The sequence below is a fragment of the Tetrao urogallus genome, assembly GCF_951394365.1.
Source record: "Tetrao urogallus genome assembly, chromosome: 8".
Classification (NCBI taxonomy): domain Eukaryota; kingdom Metazoa; phylum Chordata; class Aves; order Galliformes; family Phasianidae; genus Tetrao; species Tetrao urogallus.
In genome coordinates this window covers 6,277,882-6,297,844 of record NC_136821.1, presented here as the reverse complement: position 1 = coordinate 6,297,844, position 19,963 = coordinate 6,277,882, and the positions used below count along the sequence as shown (strand labels likewise).

Here is a 19,963-nt window from a genome sequence, read left to right as displayed (position 1 = left end):
CAGTTACATCGATGGACACTCAGCCTTTACTACTTCCATGTCCTTCTCTCCTTGATCGGCTTAATGTTGTGGGGTTTCTGTTCTTTTCACAGAGATTCCTGGGATGTTTTGTCATAAGTGACATTAGCCATTGAAGAATAACCCAGTGATCCAGCACGATGAAAAAGTTAATTCCAGACAAGAGCAAGAAATCATCTTTGGGAAAGGCAGCTTTCTATACAGAATGCCATTGAAATGCCCCCCCCAACTTTTATAATAGTTTTGTTTTGTATTTTTGACTTCTTGTATCAGATCCAAAGTTCTATTGTACAGCAAATGTTCATAAAAGCCCATGTTCAGATTTGTATTTTATAATCCCTGTTCACTGCCAGCACACAGCTGTCCATTCCAAAGCAGGAACCTGAGGATTGGTACAGGGGGAAAGAGAACCATTTTCAAGGAATTACGCTCATTTTGTAGTGAACTGCCCAAAGTATTCAGATTAACCTGTTCCCTGTCCCTTGCATTTCTTTTGTTTTTTAAAGAAAAGAAATATATAATTTTAGTAACTAGTTAATTCCTTAGATGGTTGGTTTCTTTTGAGATTCATTCAAGCGATGTCAAAAGAAATTACAAGTTCATTGTACCCTGGAAGGATTCGCTTTGATCCAATGAGTTGAAGAAGTATTTAAAGGGGAATATGAATAGATTACGAAGAATGTTCACTGAATCACATTTTAATATTTCTTTTTAGCAAAAAAAGTGAAGAAACTAAAATGGATCTTCACAGGTGACAAAATGTTTGCACTTTAATTGTGTTCCCACCAGTATGAATCTCTTTCTCTTTCTTTTCACGCTAAGATAATTGCGTTTGATAAGAGCTGGAAACTTTTTAAATGGTTTAAGTTTTCATCATTTGCAGATACTCACTGGACATCAAAAGACTCATTGCACATAAAAATGAAACAAACTTTTTTTCAATTTGTGTAATTTGCAAGGCTGTACAATGTGTGCTGATGCAAGCCTTTTTCAGTTCAAGAAAATAAATGTTTACAAACACAAACTTTTGTGGTGCATTTGTTTAAACTTCTAGGAGTCTTCTGAAACCCGGATGAATATGCTGATGGTTTGGATCCCTATAAATGTGAGAAAATAACTTGAAAATAACTACTACTGTAATTTTTTTTTTAAACCACCATCTCTTCCTCTTCTTAAAGCATTCATTTACACCATCTTCTCCATTTTTTTTTTTTTAACATTTTCCCCATACAAGTGAAAAGAGAGAATAGATCAGACTATAAGGGCTGCCCCTGTTTAGTAGTTTTTTTTCTTGTTTTAGCACAGGTGCTGACTTGCTGTGTAGATAAATAACAACCAGTTCCTTTCCTTTAAGGTCACAGCTTTGTAAAACATGCATTTTTAATTCCTCTAAGTGGAAAATCAATGTAAATGTTGTATTTAAAAACATTTTGCAGTGGTTAAGTAAATAATTTTGGTGCCTAATTTTCTCGTTTCAAAAATTCTACTACTGAACAACTAAACATCAACATGTGAAGCAGCAAGAACTGTCTTTTGCATGTTTAGTTTCTAAATCATTTGTGTGATTAATCGAAGTATGCAGAAGAAAATCGGTCTGTCTGGGGATGAGACAGCGTGATGAATTGAGCATGGGGGGACCTGGTTCTGCCAGAGGCTGTAATGACACGTATTTACATGACTAAAGGTAAACCTCCCCTCTGCATGTCTCCTACAGCCGGAGAAAGGTCAACTTTAAGCCCCTAGCCAAAATACACATCTACTTAATAGTAGGACCACTTTGCTCAAAGGATGGATTCTTGGCATTCAAGTACATCTGCTGAATTAAGTCATACCTGAGAGGATATCTGTTTTCATCCTGAGCTGGAATCGCCAAAGAAACCAAAGAAAATGTAACTCCAGGTGATCTAAGTTACAGTATTTCACTCCTGGACAGCACGGATGATAGTGTGACCAATGCACAAGCTGCATCACTGCTTCCAGCTAATAACCAGAACTAGTTTAGGATTGTGGTTTTAATCCTGTAAGTCAGAAGTTTATAATGACAGGTGCCACAACTCAGAGAGGCAGTTGCCGCCTCTGGGTAAAAAAAGAGAATTCTAGGGCAAGATGTAGAAGAAAAGTGAATAACTGAGTTACCATCCATTCTGAATGACCAAAGAACAGTACTAAATACAACATCCAACCTAGCCATTCCAAAGCAATTAATAAGTCATGTATGCTAATCCAGAATATGACTCCTTCCTACTATTACTACAGGCACATCGCCCTTTCTGAGCACCTTTTTCTGTTGAGCAGGAGCAGTTACATTTTTTGCCTGGATAGGCTGATAGGTGTCTCACTGATGATTATGAACAGGACCCAGTAAGTGTCAGAGGCTTCTGTACCCATTTTAGATTCAGAGTTAAAAAAATACTTCTGCTTTACAGTGCTTTGTTCACGTTTTGTGCCACTTCACAGTGTCCCTATGAGAGGGCTCATCAGACGTTAGCCTTCAAACTTCAAGTTTCAGAAAGATAAGACCAGCTGTACTTCCCCGACTTTTACACTTCTGTCCCTTTTGGTTCGTAAAAAGGCACAACTTGGGTCTGTATACAGAGACCCTGGAACTGGATTTATTTCCCAGCTGAGAACAGGCACTGTACGGATAATCAGTTTTCTCAAATGCTCTCACCAACCTAAAATTAATTTATTTGAGTTTCTTGCCATTCCATGTTGGAGCCATTTTAAAAGTAATTAATGGCAAAAGGAATTAAGTAAGGACACAAATTATACTGCAGTGATTCAATACATTTAATTGGGTTGGGAGCATGTAACTGCTAAGGCTGAGGAAACAGCAATCAAGAATAACTAGAAAGCTTGGGTGAATCTATTATCTACTCCACCCAAGGCTACTACTTGAGTTCAATTTTTAGTTAATGCAGTAATATTACTGTACAGAATGCATCCCTGAACTGTGAACACATTCACTGTTGTGACTGTACACTGAAAACAAATGTTTGTAATGAAGAAAACAAACAAGCCCCATTCCTGGGGAGCACTGAAAAACCCACAGGCGTGTGCCTGGGTTCAGGTAAACATAACAGCACACCTGAGAATCTACTCGCACCCTCTGTAAGACCAATTTTGCTGTCATTCCAACAGCTCCTTTTCCTATCTAGTGACACAAGCCATTTTGTTCTCAAGGTGGAATGAAGTTCTATTCTCATGTTTACACAAACTTGTTCGTGCCTTAAAACTTCACATTAGATGTTTGCTAGCTTATCTTCTCATAGTAGCTTGTTTGAATGTGAAAAGAGTTTTAATTAAAATTACGACTAATGTTTGTAAAGATCTGTTTTTAGCTAGCTTCCCTAGAAAATTGGTGCTGGTTGTAATTTCCCATATTTAGCCCTGAGGCAAAGAATGCTTATATGAAGCTTTGGAGAAAACTGATCAAAGCACCTCTAAATTTAATGTCATCAAAAATGACCAGTGCAGAAAGGACTGACTTCAGTCCCCTTTGGTGTTTCTACAGTCCAGTCTTCATGAATATTGATGTGCTGCCTCTATTCAAATTCCTGCTCCTGCAGTTTGGGTATTTTTGGCTATTGATGTCAATAAAATAAAATTAAACAGTGCACAACATTAAAGTGACTTCATTTTAGAAGTCTTAATTCTCACATGTAAACCAGAACTCTTAAAAGGTCCTAATTTCCAAAACCTTTTGAAAGTTATCCCCCTTTAGTGCTTTTATTTGAAAATTAAGAGAAAAGCCATTATTCACACCTGAAAATTGTAGACGTGAGGTCCAACGTAAATGAAGGTGTCTCTTGGCTGACTTGAAAATTATGCAGTCACGTTCTTAACCTGAGATGTGTGAACCTCCCCTTCGTTCAATGACGGCCTCATATGTTTAGACTTGTAGGACTGGAGTTTGGACCTATCTGATGGGCCCTCTTTAGCAAAGCTTATTTTTTTTCCTGCTTGTAACTACTTGACTTCTTTGCAATGTTTGCTGACTGTCAAAATTTGTCAAGTAAAAGTGAATCTTGCATAAGAGATGAAGAAGCATTAAAATTGGTACAAGACACAAACACATTAACATGTGCTGTTTTATTTTGTCAGTCTTACCAGTAAAGCACAGAGCAGTCATTCTGTGGGATGCATGCAAAATGAATTGTTTCTGCACTTCTGAAGAGATATGTGATGTCAGAAAGACTAGTGCTGTAAACCAAAGAGCCATATAGGAAAAACTTTTATCTTGCTGATAATTGTTTGCATTAAAACTGCTATCAGGTAGAAAAATAAACTCCACTACTGCATATAATGCTCACCAGTGAAGTTCATTCTTAATTCAGTTCCCATGTCCCAGTTGACTTTGAATCTGAATTAGACTAAGGACTGATGATGATATATCATGCTGAGAGCAGCGAAAATTTTCAGGCACAGAAATGCTACAAGGTGCTACATACTAGCTTCAACATTTCCCAATGTTTGCAAACAGTACTTGATAGCTAACTTAAAGAAACTATACTAAAAAAGAAAATGAAGAAAAGCAGTGTTGCATTACATCAAACTCAACTTACAGAACTTGAAGACCTTTCTAACACCTACCTTGTAATTCTTCCTTGCAGTGGTCATAAGATTAATTGGAGAAATTGGTATGCAGCACAGCCTTGCTGTTTGTACAGTTTCCAAACTAGTTACTGTAAGAAATAGCACTAGAATAATGCTAGGATAATCCACAGCACTGATTTACAGATGCTAGGAAACACCACAGCTTGTCTCCATGTTAATTCAAATCCTTTTTAACTGGAGCTGATACTTTAATTTGTTAACAGACCATTGATTAGAATTCAGTAACAGTGCAATTAAAAGAAATTCACTCGTGAAAATACTTTCCTTTACAATCCAACTGAATCTACACTGATTTGTTGAGTTTTTTGAGAGGGAAGGTGTGAATCACCAATGTCCTAAAATGTAAACAGCTTTCTTGCATTATCCTCCATATTGATTGCCAAATTCAATTTTGTGTGTTTATCTGATACTGGCTAAAATTTCCACAAGAGTGACAGATGGAATTTCAATCAAATGTGGCTCCGTATGTTCTCAGAAGTCTTAGACTTGCAGCAGCAAATGCTCTGGAGGTGGGCTGCAAAGCTTCCTTACACCTTACGCAACATTACATACATAAGCAACTTGGGAAACTGTTTGGACATGAGAGAACCCTTTAAAATCTTTTTAGAGCAAAGCTCTGGAAGGTACCTTAATCCACGTGCAGCTTTCTGCCCTCTGGGGTCCTTCACTGTGCAACCAGCCCAGCCTGATCCCTGTCCTGCACTACAAATGCTCCCTGTGTTTGCAGCTTCACACGGCCGTTGCTCCAGGAGCTCTCAGATTAACGGCAGCATAGTCGCAACTGCAGCAGCTCGGCGACCCTGTGGTTAGACAGTTAGACTTGTTAAGTTGTACCTACTTGAGAACGTAACATCAATAATTCCTGTTGATGTCCAGATGTAACCCTTACCAGATGATCCGCGGGCCCTTCCCTTGGTATGCATCAACAAAATTCTGTTTTGTCTGTGTAGGAACTGTAGAAAATCGCGCTTTCCAAGGCACATCCCTGAGCAGCGCTGCTCCCTCACGGCTCGGCTGCGCTCGCCTTCTCACAGCGAGCCTCGCTCGGTTCTTTTCCACATACTGAGCACCGCTTTCTGTCAGTTCCCCCTCACGCACCCTTGGCCTTCCCGGCTGAGCTGCATCTCCCTGCCCGCACAGCCCCGTACCACACACCACGTGTGCGCAGGCCCTTTTCCTTGCCGCAGCCACAGAGCAGAAAAGCTCCAGAGCCGCCTCGAGCGCCGGGACAGAGCGTACAAACCGCCCGAAGGGGACGCGCGAAGCGCCAAACATGGCGCCCATCGTCCCTACAGACCAAGGCGAATCTGCCGCCATCGAGCGCGCGACCCAGGGCGGGCACCAATCAGAAGGCGGGGCTCGGGCCCCCGGCGCAGGCGCGTGACGAGGGGTCGGCGCAGCAGAACGGAGGTAGCGGCGCATGCGCACGGCGGCTGTCGCGGCTCCGGAGCCCGGCGGTCACCATGATGTGGTTCGGGGGCTCCATCCCGGCCGCCATCGCCGCCGCCAAGCAGCGGAGTTCGGTCTTCGTCGTGTTTGTGTCAGGTACGGCCGGTCGGAGCGGGGCGGCGGCGCCGAGCGCCGGGTCTCGGCCTCCCCTGCGCTGACACGACGCCCGCGGCCGCCGGGCCCTGCCCTGCCCTGCGGGCCCGCGAGCGGCGGGCGGAGCTGGTCCGGTCCGGTGCCGTCCTCACGGGGCCGCCGAACCGAACCGAAGCGCGGGACGAGCCCGGCCCGGCGTGTCCGCGGCCCCGCGCGCTCCTCTCCTCGGCCGCTCCTCCGCCAGCTGCGCTGCGCCCCGCGGCGGGCGCTCATCCGTGCTGTGTCAGCGCGGGCCGTGGCGGCGCGCCGTGCCTCCGGGCCGGGCAGCGCGGGGCGCCGCTGATCCCGTGGAGCGCCGCGCTCGATCCGCCAGCTTTCCCTTTTGGGCTCTCCGTGCCGTTAGTCGCGTAACCGACACGTTGGAGGAAGTGAACTCGCGCTGTCTCGGTGCAGAGGAGAGAGGAGGAGCCGCTGCAGTGCGGCTGTCCCGTGCTGCTCGCCGTGCTGCGGAGCGCTGTCAGCCCGACTGGGGACGCGGGCTGCGAGCTTCCGGGCGGCGTCTGAAAGCCCTGATAACGTGATGGCATCTGTGCCGAACGGCTTTTAACTCGCCGTTATTAGTTCTGTTCGTTTCTCTGTCTTTTCCTTAAGCATTCTTCAGCGTGTTTGCTTTCAGAATTGACGTTACCGACGGGTTGTATGTAACTACGTGCAAAGCCGGGTGGTAAGCAGGAGGAAGGCAGCTGCTCTGCGATGCTCCACATCTCCAGGGTTAGACATGTTCTGTTGGATTTCTCGAATGTCTCACATTCTTAAAGATTTTTAGTCGCGTTCAGAACCTGTGACTCAGGCTGGCGATAAGTGTGTGACTGCAGGGATGTAGACTTGCTTTGATACTGTAACACTTGCGTGGTGGTGATGTTGAATCTTCGTGCTGCAGACTGGCCCATAGGACAAGCGTTCCTAATTCAGCTGCCTGAGCAGGAAGAGGTGCTTTCAGAAGTGTTCCTTGGAGGTGCTTTGTACACTTTGCTCAGTGATCTATGGGGGACAAAACATCAATTAAATGGAAAAATGATAAATAGTAAATGCAAATCAACTGTGATTGTAGTACAAGCGCTGTGAAGGACAGCTAGCTACTAGATTCAGTCTTGACGAAAATAATTGAAGTCTGCTTGGTTCATTGCTTTTTGTTTGGTTCCTACTACCATCTGCCTGTCCGTCTCTTCCAGTTTGCTGCTTCTCTGGACAAGCACCTGGAATGAAGAACTGGATTATTCCCTCTGACTCTGTTTCCTACAGGCAAGCTGTAATGTGGCTGCTTAGCTTAACAATGAGGCAGTGTTTGCAGCTGAAGTTGCGTGTTGTTCAACCAGCTTTTTTTTTTTCCAGCATTTCTGTTCATGGACTTCGTAGTGTAGTTTTAAACCTTCCTAGCATAGTTTTAGTTAGGATCTTACATGCACTGGCATATCTCATGGATGTCTCTGCTATCTTCTTGGTAGAGTTCTGTAGATGGCTTTCCATCCTGTATGGATGAACATTTAATGTTTTTGAGATATTTAATCTTAAGTTAATAGTTTGTTTCCACGTGAAACTTCCTTGGATGCCTCCTCTGTTCTGGTTGGGGTGGGTAAGATTATTTCTTTCCAGATGTTAGGTGTGTTCTAATACGAAAATACCAGGCTGTGTTTTAAGAGGTGCCTTTTCAGGAGTGCAAAAGCAGGGGCTGTGGGGTAGAGAAAAAAACACTTCCAGCTAAAGTGTTTGTGTTTCTGTTTAGAAACATTTGTAGGAACAGCCCTTTGATTATAACTTTTATTTTTAGGATTTTTTGTTCTTTAACAAAAAAGCGATTTGCAGTCAGCTGGTTATTTGTTAGTGCTTTCCTGCTAAGCTGTATCCAAGCCCTTTTCAAGTTAAACACGTGAAGTAACATGAGGCGGAGGTGAGCAGACCCATATTCCAGCTTGCTGTCATTTCCAGAATGGGCAGTCCTTGCCCTCACTGAGGAGTTAGGAAATGCAGGTTGATGAGCAGCAGCCAGCCAGCTTCTTCTGTAAGGGAGACATTTGTCCCTGATGGCTGCGTGCTGAACAAGCTTTGAAATTTTGATTTGTCGGTTTTATTTTAGGACTGAGGAACAGGGGAATTAAGTCCTTTGGCAACCTGGGGTGGTTTTGAATAGATTCCTCTTACAGGAACTCGGTCATTGCAGATGAAGTCTTTTCAGTGATCTGAACCAAGTGGGAGGTGATGGATACCTGTCCCTGTGTGGAGCTCTCACTTGACCTGACCACAGTGAAGAGATTGGCACGTGTGACTGAGAGTTGTGTGCAGCTCGTAGATTGCTGCTAAGTGAAGTCAAGTTAAGTGTGGGAAATCTGAGGGTCTTGGGAACGAGAGATCCGAGGCAGTTTGTAATAACTCGGTGTTTTGCTGAGATCTGAATTCTGCCAGTAACATTGATTGCGGCCTCTCAGCTTTCTCCATGCCTTTCACATTTCGTTTTCAGGATACAGATACTGGGATAAATGAACATGAGCTCCCAAGTGGGAGAGGGTTATTAACAAAAAGATACCCAAGTAGCTATTCTGTGGGTAGTTCCTATGCTAAAGTGCTTCATGAGGTACAGTTTCACAGAAGGTGATTTATCAGCATTTTCCTTCCTGGATCACAGCTCTTGGAGACTGCACGGTGAATAACCTGACCTGTTTTTGTCCTTCAGCATTCTTTTGCCAACTGCAGCAGTTGTTTGTCTGGAAAAGTTACCATTAGGCAAGTCTTGAGGTATTTTTAGTAGCCTAATCGGATGAGCACATGTGAAAGTGTGTGCAGCACAGCGGCTCCATCCGAGCGTGTTGGGGGGGAGAGGCTGCACCACTGGGCAGAACAGCTGCGGCCACCCGCTGCACTTGGTTCCCTAAAAATATCCTGAATGTGAACTTTGAGTATATAGGCTGACAGGAACAGAGATTAGCGCTTCTAGGGAAAAATCAATACGTACAGATGGAAAACACTTCTCGAAAAGCAGCGTGTTTTGTATTGGTTTCCTTCTGAGCAGCATTGCAACCTGTCCCTACCTTAAGGGAGCAAGGCTTCGCAGGGGTGCTCCTGGTCATTCGCGAGTAAAAGATACTGTGTGAAACAGTGACTGGCATGAAACAGTTTGTTGTTGAATAAGGGGCTTCTGTACTAGGAAGCCAGTATGTGACTCTTCATCGAGAGTGCAGTCAGTTCCAAGCTGCTAGGAAATAATAGAAATTAAAGATAAACAAATACTTGTAGGCCGGTGCACTTGTGGAAAACTGATTAACGTTCACCTGAGCTTATTGATTAACCCAAATTCCCACTAAACTGGTGCTTTAGAATACAAAAGTGATTAAAATAACAGTTGTGAATTTGTGGCCCTTCTTCAGTTTCCTTTACTGACATAGCTGCTCTTCTGTTCCTGGGTGCTCCTGACTCCTTTTCGTCCATTCCCACTGTTACTGTTCATGTCAAGAATTGGAACACAAAAGTGATAAATCTGTGAACAAGGCTTTTTTTAAATTATCAAATTCTGAAGCCTTGTGTACTGAATTTCTAAGAGATGAAAAGTGTAGTTTTACCTGCGTTAGCAGCTGCTGTACTTAGTACTACTATGTACTTAAATTTATTAGGAAGGACAAGCAGTGGATAGCAGATCAAGCCCAAAGGCAGGGAGAAGCAGTGGTTCATTCCAACTGCTGTGGGATCTCCTTGCAGATTACAAGAGCATAGCAAACAGGACACGAAAGCGTAAACATGCTCCCTGTAACGTGAAAATGCGGCCCATGGGCAGTTGTGCAATGAGATGATGCAATCAAGCCAATCCCCAGGCTGCCATCAGTTCCTGCTCCTTTATCCCTGTTCCATCTGTATGGTCCAGTCCCGTCTGCTCCCTGGACTAACTTGCCATGCAGCTGAATGAGTGTGCAAGCTACGTGCTTGCTGTCTTGGAAGGATTTTTGGTATATTTGCCTTTTTTTGGCATGTTAGCGAGATGAATCAGCTGGAGTGAATTACCTCCAGATTATAGGAAAGAAAAGAAGATTAACTGATTTGAAAATAATTGAGAGAGTCTCTTTCATCAACAATTTCAAGCAGCTGAAGCAGAGCTGAAGTCAGAAGCGGATTGTTCAGCTTCATGCATGTTGTGTTTGCAGGTGAGGATGAACAGTCTGCTGAGATGGCTGCAAGGTGGGAGGACGCTCAGGTGACCGAGGCTGCCTCCGATGGCTTTGTTGCTATTAAAATCGACACCAAAAGGTTTGATTCAACTCTAATTCTGTCTCTTGCACGATCTTTCACTGACGATGATGGAAGTATGAGGCAAGGGAAGTCCTCTCCCTGCTCTGGAGGTATTCTGAACGCAGTGTTTGAGAACATAAGTGAGATCAGTACTGCTAAAGCCACTGGAATCTGAGAAAACTGAAAATTTGCAAATGTACTGCAGTGTTGTGCTAAATATTTTTTTGCATGTTTCCTACTGGTTTCAGCATTAGTAAAAGAATGCTTGAGGATGTCCTCTTTCAAGAGAAGAAAATGCAAAAAAGGCCAAGTAAAAATAACGTGGAATCAAGATGCAAGTACACTCGAGGCAATCCTTTGTTCAGTAGGATAGGTCTGTAAGGCCCCAGAGAAATTCTCTCCTTTGTAACACACAGCACAGAAGCGTTGAGGCTTCTGGATAAACTACTCAATTTTGTTAGAATAAGAACTTCAGTTCCAGTGAGCAGAGTGCGTTGACGTTTCCAGAAGTTGCGTTATTTTAAAAGGCTCTGCAGACCTTTTAGAAGACATGCTGCATTGTTTGCACTCAGTGGGTTAGATGTCTCTTTCCTCAATTGCTTCTTAGCACTGCTTCCATAAATAATCTACTGCAGTCAACTGTGATCAGCAGGGATTGATAACACTTATGCAAAATTATAATGAGAAGATGCAATGTGAGTTTCCTTGTAGTGTTCTCTCAAGTATTTAAATAGTTCCGTGTGTGGTGGTAGAACAGTTATTTTTATGATCAAAGGCTTAATCTAAAGTTGTTGCAAAGTGATTGCTCTTCCTCAACATGGATTCTTTCTTTTCCCAGTGAAGCCTGCCTGCAGTTTTCTCAAATTTGTATCCTTTGAAAACAGTTTAGCTATGTTGTGATTACAGGTAATTTCTCTCTACAAGTTAAGGCTGCTCTTAAATATAAACAATATTATTAAAAAATCTATCTTACTGCACAGAAATAAATAATAAGCTGTTATTAAATTGTATCATTACATATTCAGCTTACCGTTAGTTCTTAAAGAAAGTGAGCAAGTTTGTTTAATGTTAGTGCTGTGCAGTTCTCTCAATAGAAAGTTACCCAGAGCTTTATGTAACAGAATAACTCATTGGTGCTAATCAGCATTAAGAAACAAACAAACAACAACAACAAAAAAACCTCTAAACTGTTATCTGAAGCTCAGAATTAGAGAGGAGGAGGGACAAATAGTTGAGTTGGGTTTGCCAGAAGCACAGGCATGAGGTTAGGTAAGCTTCCCCTGCCTTAAGTAGGTTGTTGCTTATAGCTCAGGAATTCTGTCTGATGCTGAAAAAGAACTTGGTCCTTGGATTTTCGCAGTGCTGTAAAGCATTCAGTATTACCTACTTAGGAAGTCATCTTGCACAAACATGAAGTCTTTCAAATCAAAGAGGAATTGGTAGTTGGGTATGTCTGTCTGAGAAAAAAACTTTGGCTCAAACAATTTCAAGGAGAAGGTGAAATACTTACCAGTTGTATGGGATGTTTTCCAGCGTATTTGGTAGCTTTGTTTTTCTTCCTCCCCTGATATATTCAACTAGTTACCAGGTGGAGATAGAATATTGAGTGGAGATATTCAGCACCAAAGATTTCTTTTCTTTATAACGATACTTTATGAATTTGTTGTCAGGCATTGCCCTTAACTGCTGCTGTGCAGATCCTGTAGTGTGCGTTCCATCCAGTTTTTTTATAGGAGACAATGGAATCCCTTTGGAAGTAATTGCTGGCAGCGTTTCTGCTGAGGAGCTTGTTACCAGAATCCATAAAGTGAAACAGGTAATGCTTGTGACAGGTGGATCTTTCAGACTGGGACAGGTGTGCTCGCATGCTTAAGACAGGCCCTTAACGTAGTCCTTGGAGAAATGTGAATAATTGTGTTTATCTCCCTCCATCAACAAAATCAGCAAGTTTAAGTTCAATACATACTGTTGAATGGGTGTGAAAGTCCTGTGCAGAAAGGCTGTGCTGTCTTTTGTTTCACAGATTGTTTAATCACTTGTGTAACCCCCACAGAAAGGAGGCATGTCAAGAAGCCTTAACTTGAATGATACACCAACTACTCTTTCAGTAATTTGTATGTGATTTTGTAATACTGTTTTATGATGTGGGTTTATAAAAAAAAAATATGGTTATATATAATATAAGCATAGTTTTATCACTGGGAATGTGAGTGTAAGATTATAATTAAGAAAAAAGTTATATATGTGGTTGTGTCAGATTCAACAGCATGGGATAATTTTAGTTTTATGTTTTAAATAGGACCAAGTCTCCAAAACCAGTTCAGTAGCCTTGATGTTTGAACATGAGGAAAACATCATACTCTCACTTGTTCCCCCCAATTTCTTAGATGCACGCAGAAAAAGGGCAATCTCTGGAAAATCCATGTCAGTCCTCTGCTCCGTGCCCCTCGTCTCCATCCGATGGTGCTCCAGAAAACATTCAGTGCGCAGCAGCAGGTCCTTGTGGCTCTCCTGAGCCTGTTGTGTCTGAAACAAGACCTTCTGATGGTAATGGCCAATATGTTAACACAAATGCTAGCTGATGTGCTTTTAAATAATTGTCTTAATTGCTATGTAATATTACATAAAAGATTGTATATTGAGTGGAGTTGTTGAAAAACTTGAACATACCAGATGCTTCTTGCAGATCTTGTCATTCTGTGCTGTTCTAATGTGAGAAATACATGGTTTGTAATACAAAAAAAAAAGCAGTGTTAAAGATTCAGCTGAAAAGGCTCCTCTGGATTAGTAACCTGAAATCAAGCAGGGGGAAAGGGGGAAATAAAAAGTTTGAATAGCAGGACCTCCTTTCTTTTTTCCAGGATAAGTTTAGGTTGGATATCAGGAAAACCTTCTGTACTGAAAGGGTTGTTAAGCACTGGGATCGGCTCCCCAGGGAGGTGGTTGAGTCACCATCCCTGGATGTGTTTAAAATCCCTTTGGATGTGGTGCTCAGGGACATGACTTAGTGCAGGGTTGTTAGGGCAGTGTGGTTAGGTCGTGGTTGGACTCTGTGATCTTTAAGGTCTTTTCCAACCTGAGCGATTCTATGATTGACTCTGTGATTCTTCTAGAGATATCCTAGTTCCTGCCAGTTATGGCTAATAGTAAACGGTTGATATTTTTGTATGAAGAAATATACCTTTAACTTTTCTCTCATGCGTTATTTTCTTGTAAATCGCTTGCAGATGGAGCAAATTCAAGTCAGGCAAGCCAGGAAGCAACTCAGTCTTCAGATGAGCAAGCGAGCAATGCTCAGCCTGTGAATGATCTTGCTCTTAAAGTAGAAAGGTAACTCTTCTTTGTAGTCTATCTAATGTATTCTGTTTGTTTCTCAGGATGTAGTTCTATTTTATTTTATTTTAATCAGACAGGCTGAATTACAGGGTTTTGGTGCTGATTCTGTTGTCATCTGGCAGACGTTTCATGTGGGCTTATTTTTGTTTGGATGTCTGAGATTAATACTAGGAGGAACACAAAAATCAGCTTTTTAATTAATTTTTCCCATACCCTGAGATAAAGAGGTCATCTGGAAAATTAAGAAGATTGTCATTACTTTGATACGATGTCATTATTTTGGTCTCTTTCAGACAGTATGCTTTCTGCAAAGATTTTGAAGGAGTTAAAATACTGTACTGCAAGCATTGAAACTAGTTTAGTAATGCTACCCTAGGTTTCCTACGAAACCTTCCTTTCCTATGAGAGATGTCCTCTCATTTTCTTGTCTGTTTGGTGGCTGCAGTCCAGGCATGTTGTAAAAGGCAGAGGAATTCTATTTTGTGACTCTTCTGCTTTTCATTTGATCAATGAACTGTAGCAAGACCAGTAAGCAATGCTAGTTCCATGACTAAAAAGTATGGTATTAAAAAGACAAAGTCACGATGTTAATGTAGATATAAAATTCATTTATAAAATACATGTGAATCTTAAATTGCACCATATTTGCATAAAGTACAACGTATTTTCTATCAGGGAAAAAAAAAGGAGGCAAAGCCATGTGGTACGTAGCGCTTCTCTTTTAAAAAGTATAACAGCAGCTACTGTACAAAAACAAAAAGTTCCTCCTGTCTGACCATGTGTGGCATTTGGTCATGTCTGCCCTCTTCCCAGACTTAAAAATACATTGCAAATTTTGTGCATTGGTCCTTATTCTAAGGCACCTGTCTGGATCAGTGGGACAAACACATGTGTGTCTATATCAGCACTTGCTATATTTTGTTTGTTTTCCATTTTAGGAAGTGATGTGCAGAAGAAACCAGATGGCTTAAATAGTTGAGAACAGGTTGAGATTAGTGTTTCTGTTACCATAGTTTACAAATAGTATTGCTTATTGTATGTCTTACAAGATGTCAAACAAGAATATCTATGGCTCTTTATTTAGTCAACAGAAAAGAACAGAATATGTTAAAACTACCATTAAAAACTGCAGGCTAGGTGCTGAATCACTACCTCGTGTTGTGATGGATGGTACAGCCACACGTGAGTGAATCGTTACTCTTACATTAGCTGTTAGCAGTGTGTTACAGTTCCTCTTCTCTTTCATGTGCTTTATGCTTCTGTGCTGGGAAATGCTTCGTTAAAAGTAAAAATGTTAATAGTAGATAATGCCATTTTAAGACTTTTTTCCTTTGCTTTTAAATTTAGAATCACAAAAAAGCTTGAAGAAAGACGAGAGGAGAAAAGGAAAGAAGAAGAACAGGTAAAGCGAAAATGTGGAACTGCTTGCAGTATTTCTTTAGACACCCACATTTGAATAAATGCTTAATTGCTTTTTAAACGAATATACTTCAGCCTTGTACCACTTACCCAAGGCAATTTTATGGTCTCATTTTTATTGTCTCTCTTGTTTACTCAGAAAGAAATTAAGAAAGAAATAGAAAGGAGAAAAACTGGTAAAGAAATGTTGGAGTACAAAAGACGTCAGGAAGAAGAACTGACAAAACGAATGTTAGAGGAAAGGAACAGAGAGAAAGCAGAAGAGAAGGCAGCTAGAGAGCGTATCAGGCAACAGATTGCATTGGTAATTTCTTCATTTGGAATGACAGCCTGCTGCTTCTTTCTTGCAAGGGCTGCTAGTACAAACAGGATACATTTTCTCATTTGGTAAAATGTTGAAAAATCTTCAGTTTTTCTGTTTGGAGCCTCTGTGGCTTTGCATGGTGACAACTTACGCATTTTAGTAGCATTTGCTGTGAAGCTTCTACTTTGATATGCATCACGATGATGACTGTGAGAATTAATACATTAGCTTTTTTTCCTATGTAGCTTGAGCCCAGTGATGAATTATAATTAAACTTGAAAAAATTGCAATTCAAACTGAGATCTGAAAGGGAAGCCCAGGAAATACTTCATTGTTTGAAAATGGAGGTTTGTTTTTTTTTTTTTTTAAGTTTGTATATATAGGTGTTTATGTATGCATATGAACAGTTCACAGCTGAAATTCCTCTTTGTTTCCAAATTTTGCCTAGAACATGTAGAACTACAGCAGTGTGACTTGTCATAGATTTTTCCCTTTCTCTTCACTGGGAAGTTACACTATCATGGAAGGCTATCTGATTACTTGGATGAAGTAACTCAGTGAAAAGTGTATTTTATGTTTCCTAGGGACAAGAGACAGTCCTATTTGACAGTGAATACAGCTTTGCAGCACCGCTGCCTTTCCTCTGTGCCACTTACTTAGAGCGGTTGGGTTCTCAGTACAGACTGAGGTTTTTGAGTATTAAGTTAAGGTGCATAGTGAAAATGAAGGTTTATGTTTGGCCTTTCCTAAGGATCGTGCTGAGAGAGCAGCTCGCTTTGCGAAATCGAAGGAAGAAGCAGAAGCTGCAAAAGCTGCAGCTCTTCAGGCTAAACAGGCTGAAATGGAAGCCAGAAAAGAAGCATCTCAAAAGGAGCGAAGGTGGGTAGTTTTAGAGAAAGCAGAAATGTGTCCTCACGGGAAGAAAGGTTAAAAAAATCTTTGCGTAAGCATTAAGAAATTTCATAGTATGTCCTAACCTATTAATTGATGCTACGCTGGTGTGTTTGAATACTGACATAAAAATTAGCTTTCTTTTGTGATATTAACTCATGGCCATTTCCATTAATGTTATGTTCTCAGAGAACTTCCATCCTTTAGACATTCCTGACAATGATACATTTGCTTCCTGATCTTTGATTTGAATACCAGGTATGATGGGGCTAGGTAGGGAACTAGATGAGGTGGCTGTGTCAGAACTACGGTGGAGAGTGTGCTGCTGACCCAGCTGTTTCTCTGGGTGCACAGCTGGCTTGGATTCAGCAAGGCTTGTTTATGCACATCAGCATTAGAGTCAGACGTGGCGTCTGTCCTGCCTGATGCTATTGTTTCAGAAAATATCCTAACTTATGGAGGCCTTAAATAGTTACTGAACCACTGTGAATCAAAACCCCGGAAGAAAGGGCACAGTGCAGGAGCAACCTGTTAGATAGCTGAATGTAGCATTACCTGCCAAGCTAGAGTGAATACCTGTGCCCTCATAGTATAACTCCCAAAAAATCCAATAGAAGTAATGCAGGCTACACAAAATGCGTGTGGTTTATATTTCCTTCTGATATTCATTGTTATGTGTGATTAATACAAGCATCTTGTTTGAATACTGATGAGTCTGGTGAAACGCAGAGATGCATGGTGGTATATAAAGAAGATGGTTATCAACTGCGAATCCAAATCCATAAGCTATCTGAACTGCCATAAATAAGATGGCCGCCCCTCCCTTCCACACCTGAGTACTGCCAAGCTAAAGCCCCACGAGTGTTTGTGATTGTTAATAAACCAACTGACCATGGTGAATGTCCTGCAGTGCAATAGCCAGGATTCAGTTCCGCCTTCCAGATGGATCTTCCTTTACTAACCAGTTCCCATCTGAAGCACGGCTGGAAGAAGCGAGGCAGTTTGCTGCACAGGTAAATCAGTGTTTCATTTTCTCAGCTACGTGCTAATTACAGATTAATGTAGCAGCAACTAGTTGAACATGGCAGAATCGTTGTTAGCTGCTTTCCTTTGTGTTAATTCGAAGTGAGTTTTGGTTAGCAGAACCACCAACAGCCTTTATACAGCTGCAGCATGGAACTTGTCAGGGACATTAGAAGTTCTGCTGTTCTTCGTATGAAGATGATTGTAATTCTGATAAGAACTCTTGGGCAGTAAGGCAATGTGTGCTCAGCTGGCAGCTCCGCAGTAGAAAGTGAAAAGTGAGCAGTTCGTTTTAACTAAAATGTTTTCTTTGTGTTTTCACAGACGGTTGGTAATGCTTATGGCAATTTTTCTCTGGCGACAATGTTTCCCAGAAGGGAATTTACCAAAGAAGATTATGGAAAGAAATTACTGGAGTTAGAGTTAGCACCAAGTGCTTCTGTAGTGCTGCTGCCGGTAGGTGTTGCTTTGGGGTTGGCAGGTGCTTCTGGTCAGCCGTTATAAAACTTGTTTGAATTCTGTTCTTTACTGTCTCTAAGACATATTGCAAAATTGGTATAATTTCTGTTTGGACTAATTAGGAAAGGGATTGACAGAGATATTTGTTTATCGTGGAACCAAATGTGGTCTTTTCTAGTGTCTCTTGAGCTGCTTCTAAATTACGTGTGAAATACTCTGCCTAAATGGATACAGCTTGAATACCTGACAAGTTTGCTTTTGGTGTTCGCATCCAGGCGGGACGACCTGCTACTTCTGTTGTTCAGGCTTCAGGCGGTGACCTGTGGAAGTTCTTGGGCACGATACTTTATCCCCTCCTCGCAGTGTGGAGATTTATTAGCAACTTTCTGTTTACGAGTCCACCCCCCTCAGAATCTACTGTGAGAACAGTCCATCAGCAAGAGCATTCGAATCCCTCAAACTCTAACAATGTTGAGCAAAGCAGGTAATCAAAGCTGCTTACGGGAGCTGTCTCTGAGCACTTGCTAGAATTGTCTCAGTCTTATATTATTGAACTGAACCGTATCTGTTCTTTTATACTCGTTGCTCTGTCCTTGCAGTTTTGGGCAACCACCCTTCTGTGTGGCTGAAGGACAAACTGGGGGCAGGCAAACTGCATCTCAGCCCTGATTAAGCCTATCCTGGTTGTACTTGTGTGATTAAGCAAGCCCTTTACTGCTTGCCTCAGTTTCCAACTACAGTGTAGGAAAAAAAAAAAAAGCAAGAAAAAAAACATAGTTTTGCAGCCAGTAATGAACACAGAATTCAGCTGTAACTATGAATATGGGTTTCACTTGAGCTGATACTGTTTGGAAGATAAAAATGTTCAAAATGTAAATTTTGAAGATGTAAAGTTCTCTTATGGTGTAGTTACATAAGGAACACGAGCAACTGAAGTCGACGAGAGAGTTGAGGTTTTGTGTTGGAAGAAAAATCTCTTATACCGGAGCTATTTCACACGAAGTAGGCACGTATCACCTCAGTGCCAGGAGAACCAAAGTTCTGTTTGACCACTAAATGCCATATTTGTAGCTGGGTACCATTCCCCAGGGAAAGAAAGGGCTGAGGAAGCCTATTTTTGGGGATAAGAGAAGGAAGGATGCTCTACTTACACACTGCCTTTTGTACCCTAGGCAAACTGTCAGGAAAAGAGTAACAGAAAAACGAGGGGAAGACTTCAAAAAAGAAGGCAAAATATATAGACTGAGGACTCAAGATGATGGAGAAGATGAAAATAATACTTGGAATGGAAATTCTACACAACAAATGTAGTTTTGAGTAATTGCAGTAATGAGTCAGGCTCTTTTTTTTTTCCTTATTTGATTGAAGTCATCTAAAGCTTCTGGAGAAGTGGGGCTTCTTTCTCACCAACTGAATTACTTAATTCTTATTCCTACAGTGGAGTATGGAATAAAGTTGCCTATTATTTCAGAACAATCAAGTGGGTATAGCTGTGGCTTAAGAAGTCAAGAGTTGAAAAGATTGAAAATCTCCATCAGCTTTCATAATCATTTCCCTACTGCCATTAGTAAGGCACTTTTTAATCTTTAAATATTCTGCTACCTAAATTTAAGCACCAGGTATTAATATAAAGGCCATAGTAGGGAATGACTGATTTAAAATGAGGGTGTCAGAAGCACTATAAGTAGCAAATCAGGTAACTAATTTATGTTTAACTTTTTTCTTGCTTCTGCAACTGCAAGCAAAACCTTGTAGTTTTTAATTCCCCAAGCACTCAATAAACTATTTTCCAGAAAACATGGCTGTCTTTTCTTGTAACATTCCTCTGAGGTACATAGTCACAAAGAAGCAAGCGGCTAGACTTACAGGCTGATATTTAAAATACAAGTCACAGTTGTTTCAGTTTACATGACCTTGCTTGGGAGTTCCTGTTGAAATCTGGTAAAAGCACTATGAAAGTTTTTAGTGTCTGAAAAGGTGGTGTGGGACAAAACCCATTTCTTTGCCACATGAAGTGGAAACGTTGAGAAGAGAGACTGCAATACAAGAGCGCAGAAACTTTTATTTTGAAGGTGAGGACAT

General features: G+C 41.5%; 1 protein-coding gene across 1 annotated transcript; it reads left to right on the top strand.

Annotated features, from left to right (window-relative positions):
• Nucleotides 1-6,098: 6,098 nt before the first annotated feature.
• LOC306949491 (UBX domain-containing protein 4-like) lies at nt 6,099-19,192 on the top strand (the record flags this gene model as incomplete). Its single annotated transcript, XM_079539401.1, has 13 exons — nt 6,099-6,180; nt 10,365-10,467; nt 11,288-11,316; nt 12,147-12,265; nt 12,837-12,996; nt 13,677-13,779; nt 15,133-15,187; nt 15,344-15,508; nt 16,260-16,387; nt 17,310-17,412; nt 17,747-17,878; nt 18,157-18,365; nt 19,054-19,192. The coding sequence occupies 13 exons, from the start codon at nt 6,099-6,101 to the stop codon at nt 19,190-19,192; spliced, it is 1,527 nt and encodes a 508-aa protein (XP_079395527.1).
• Nucleotides 19,193-19,963: the final 771 nt, after the last annotated feature.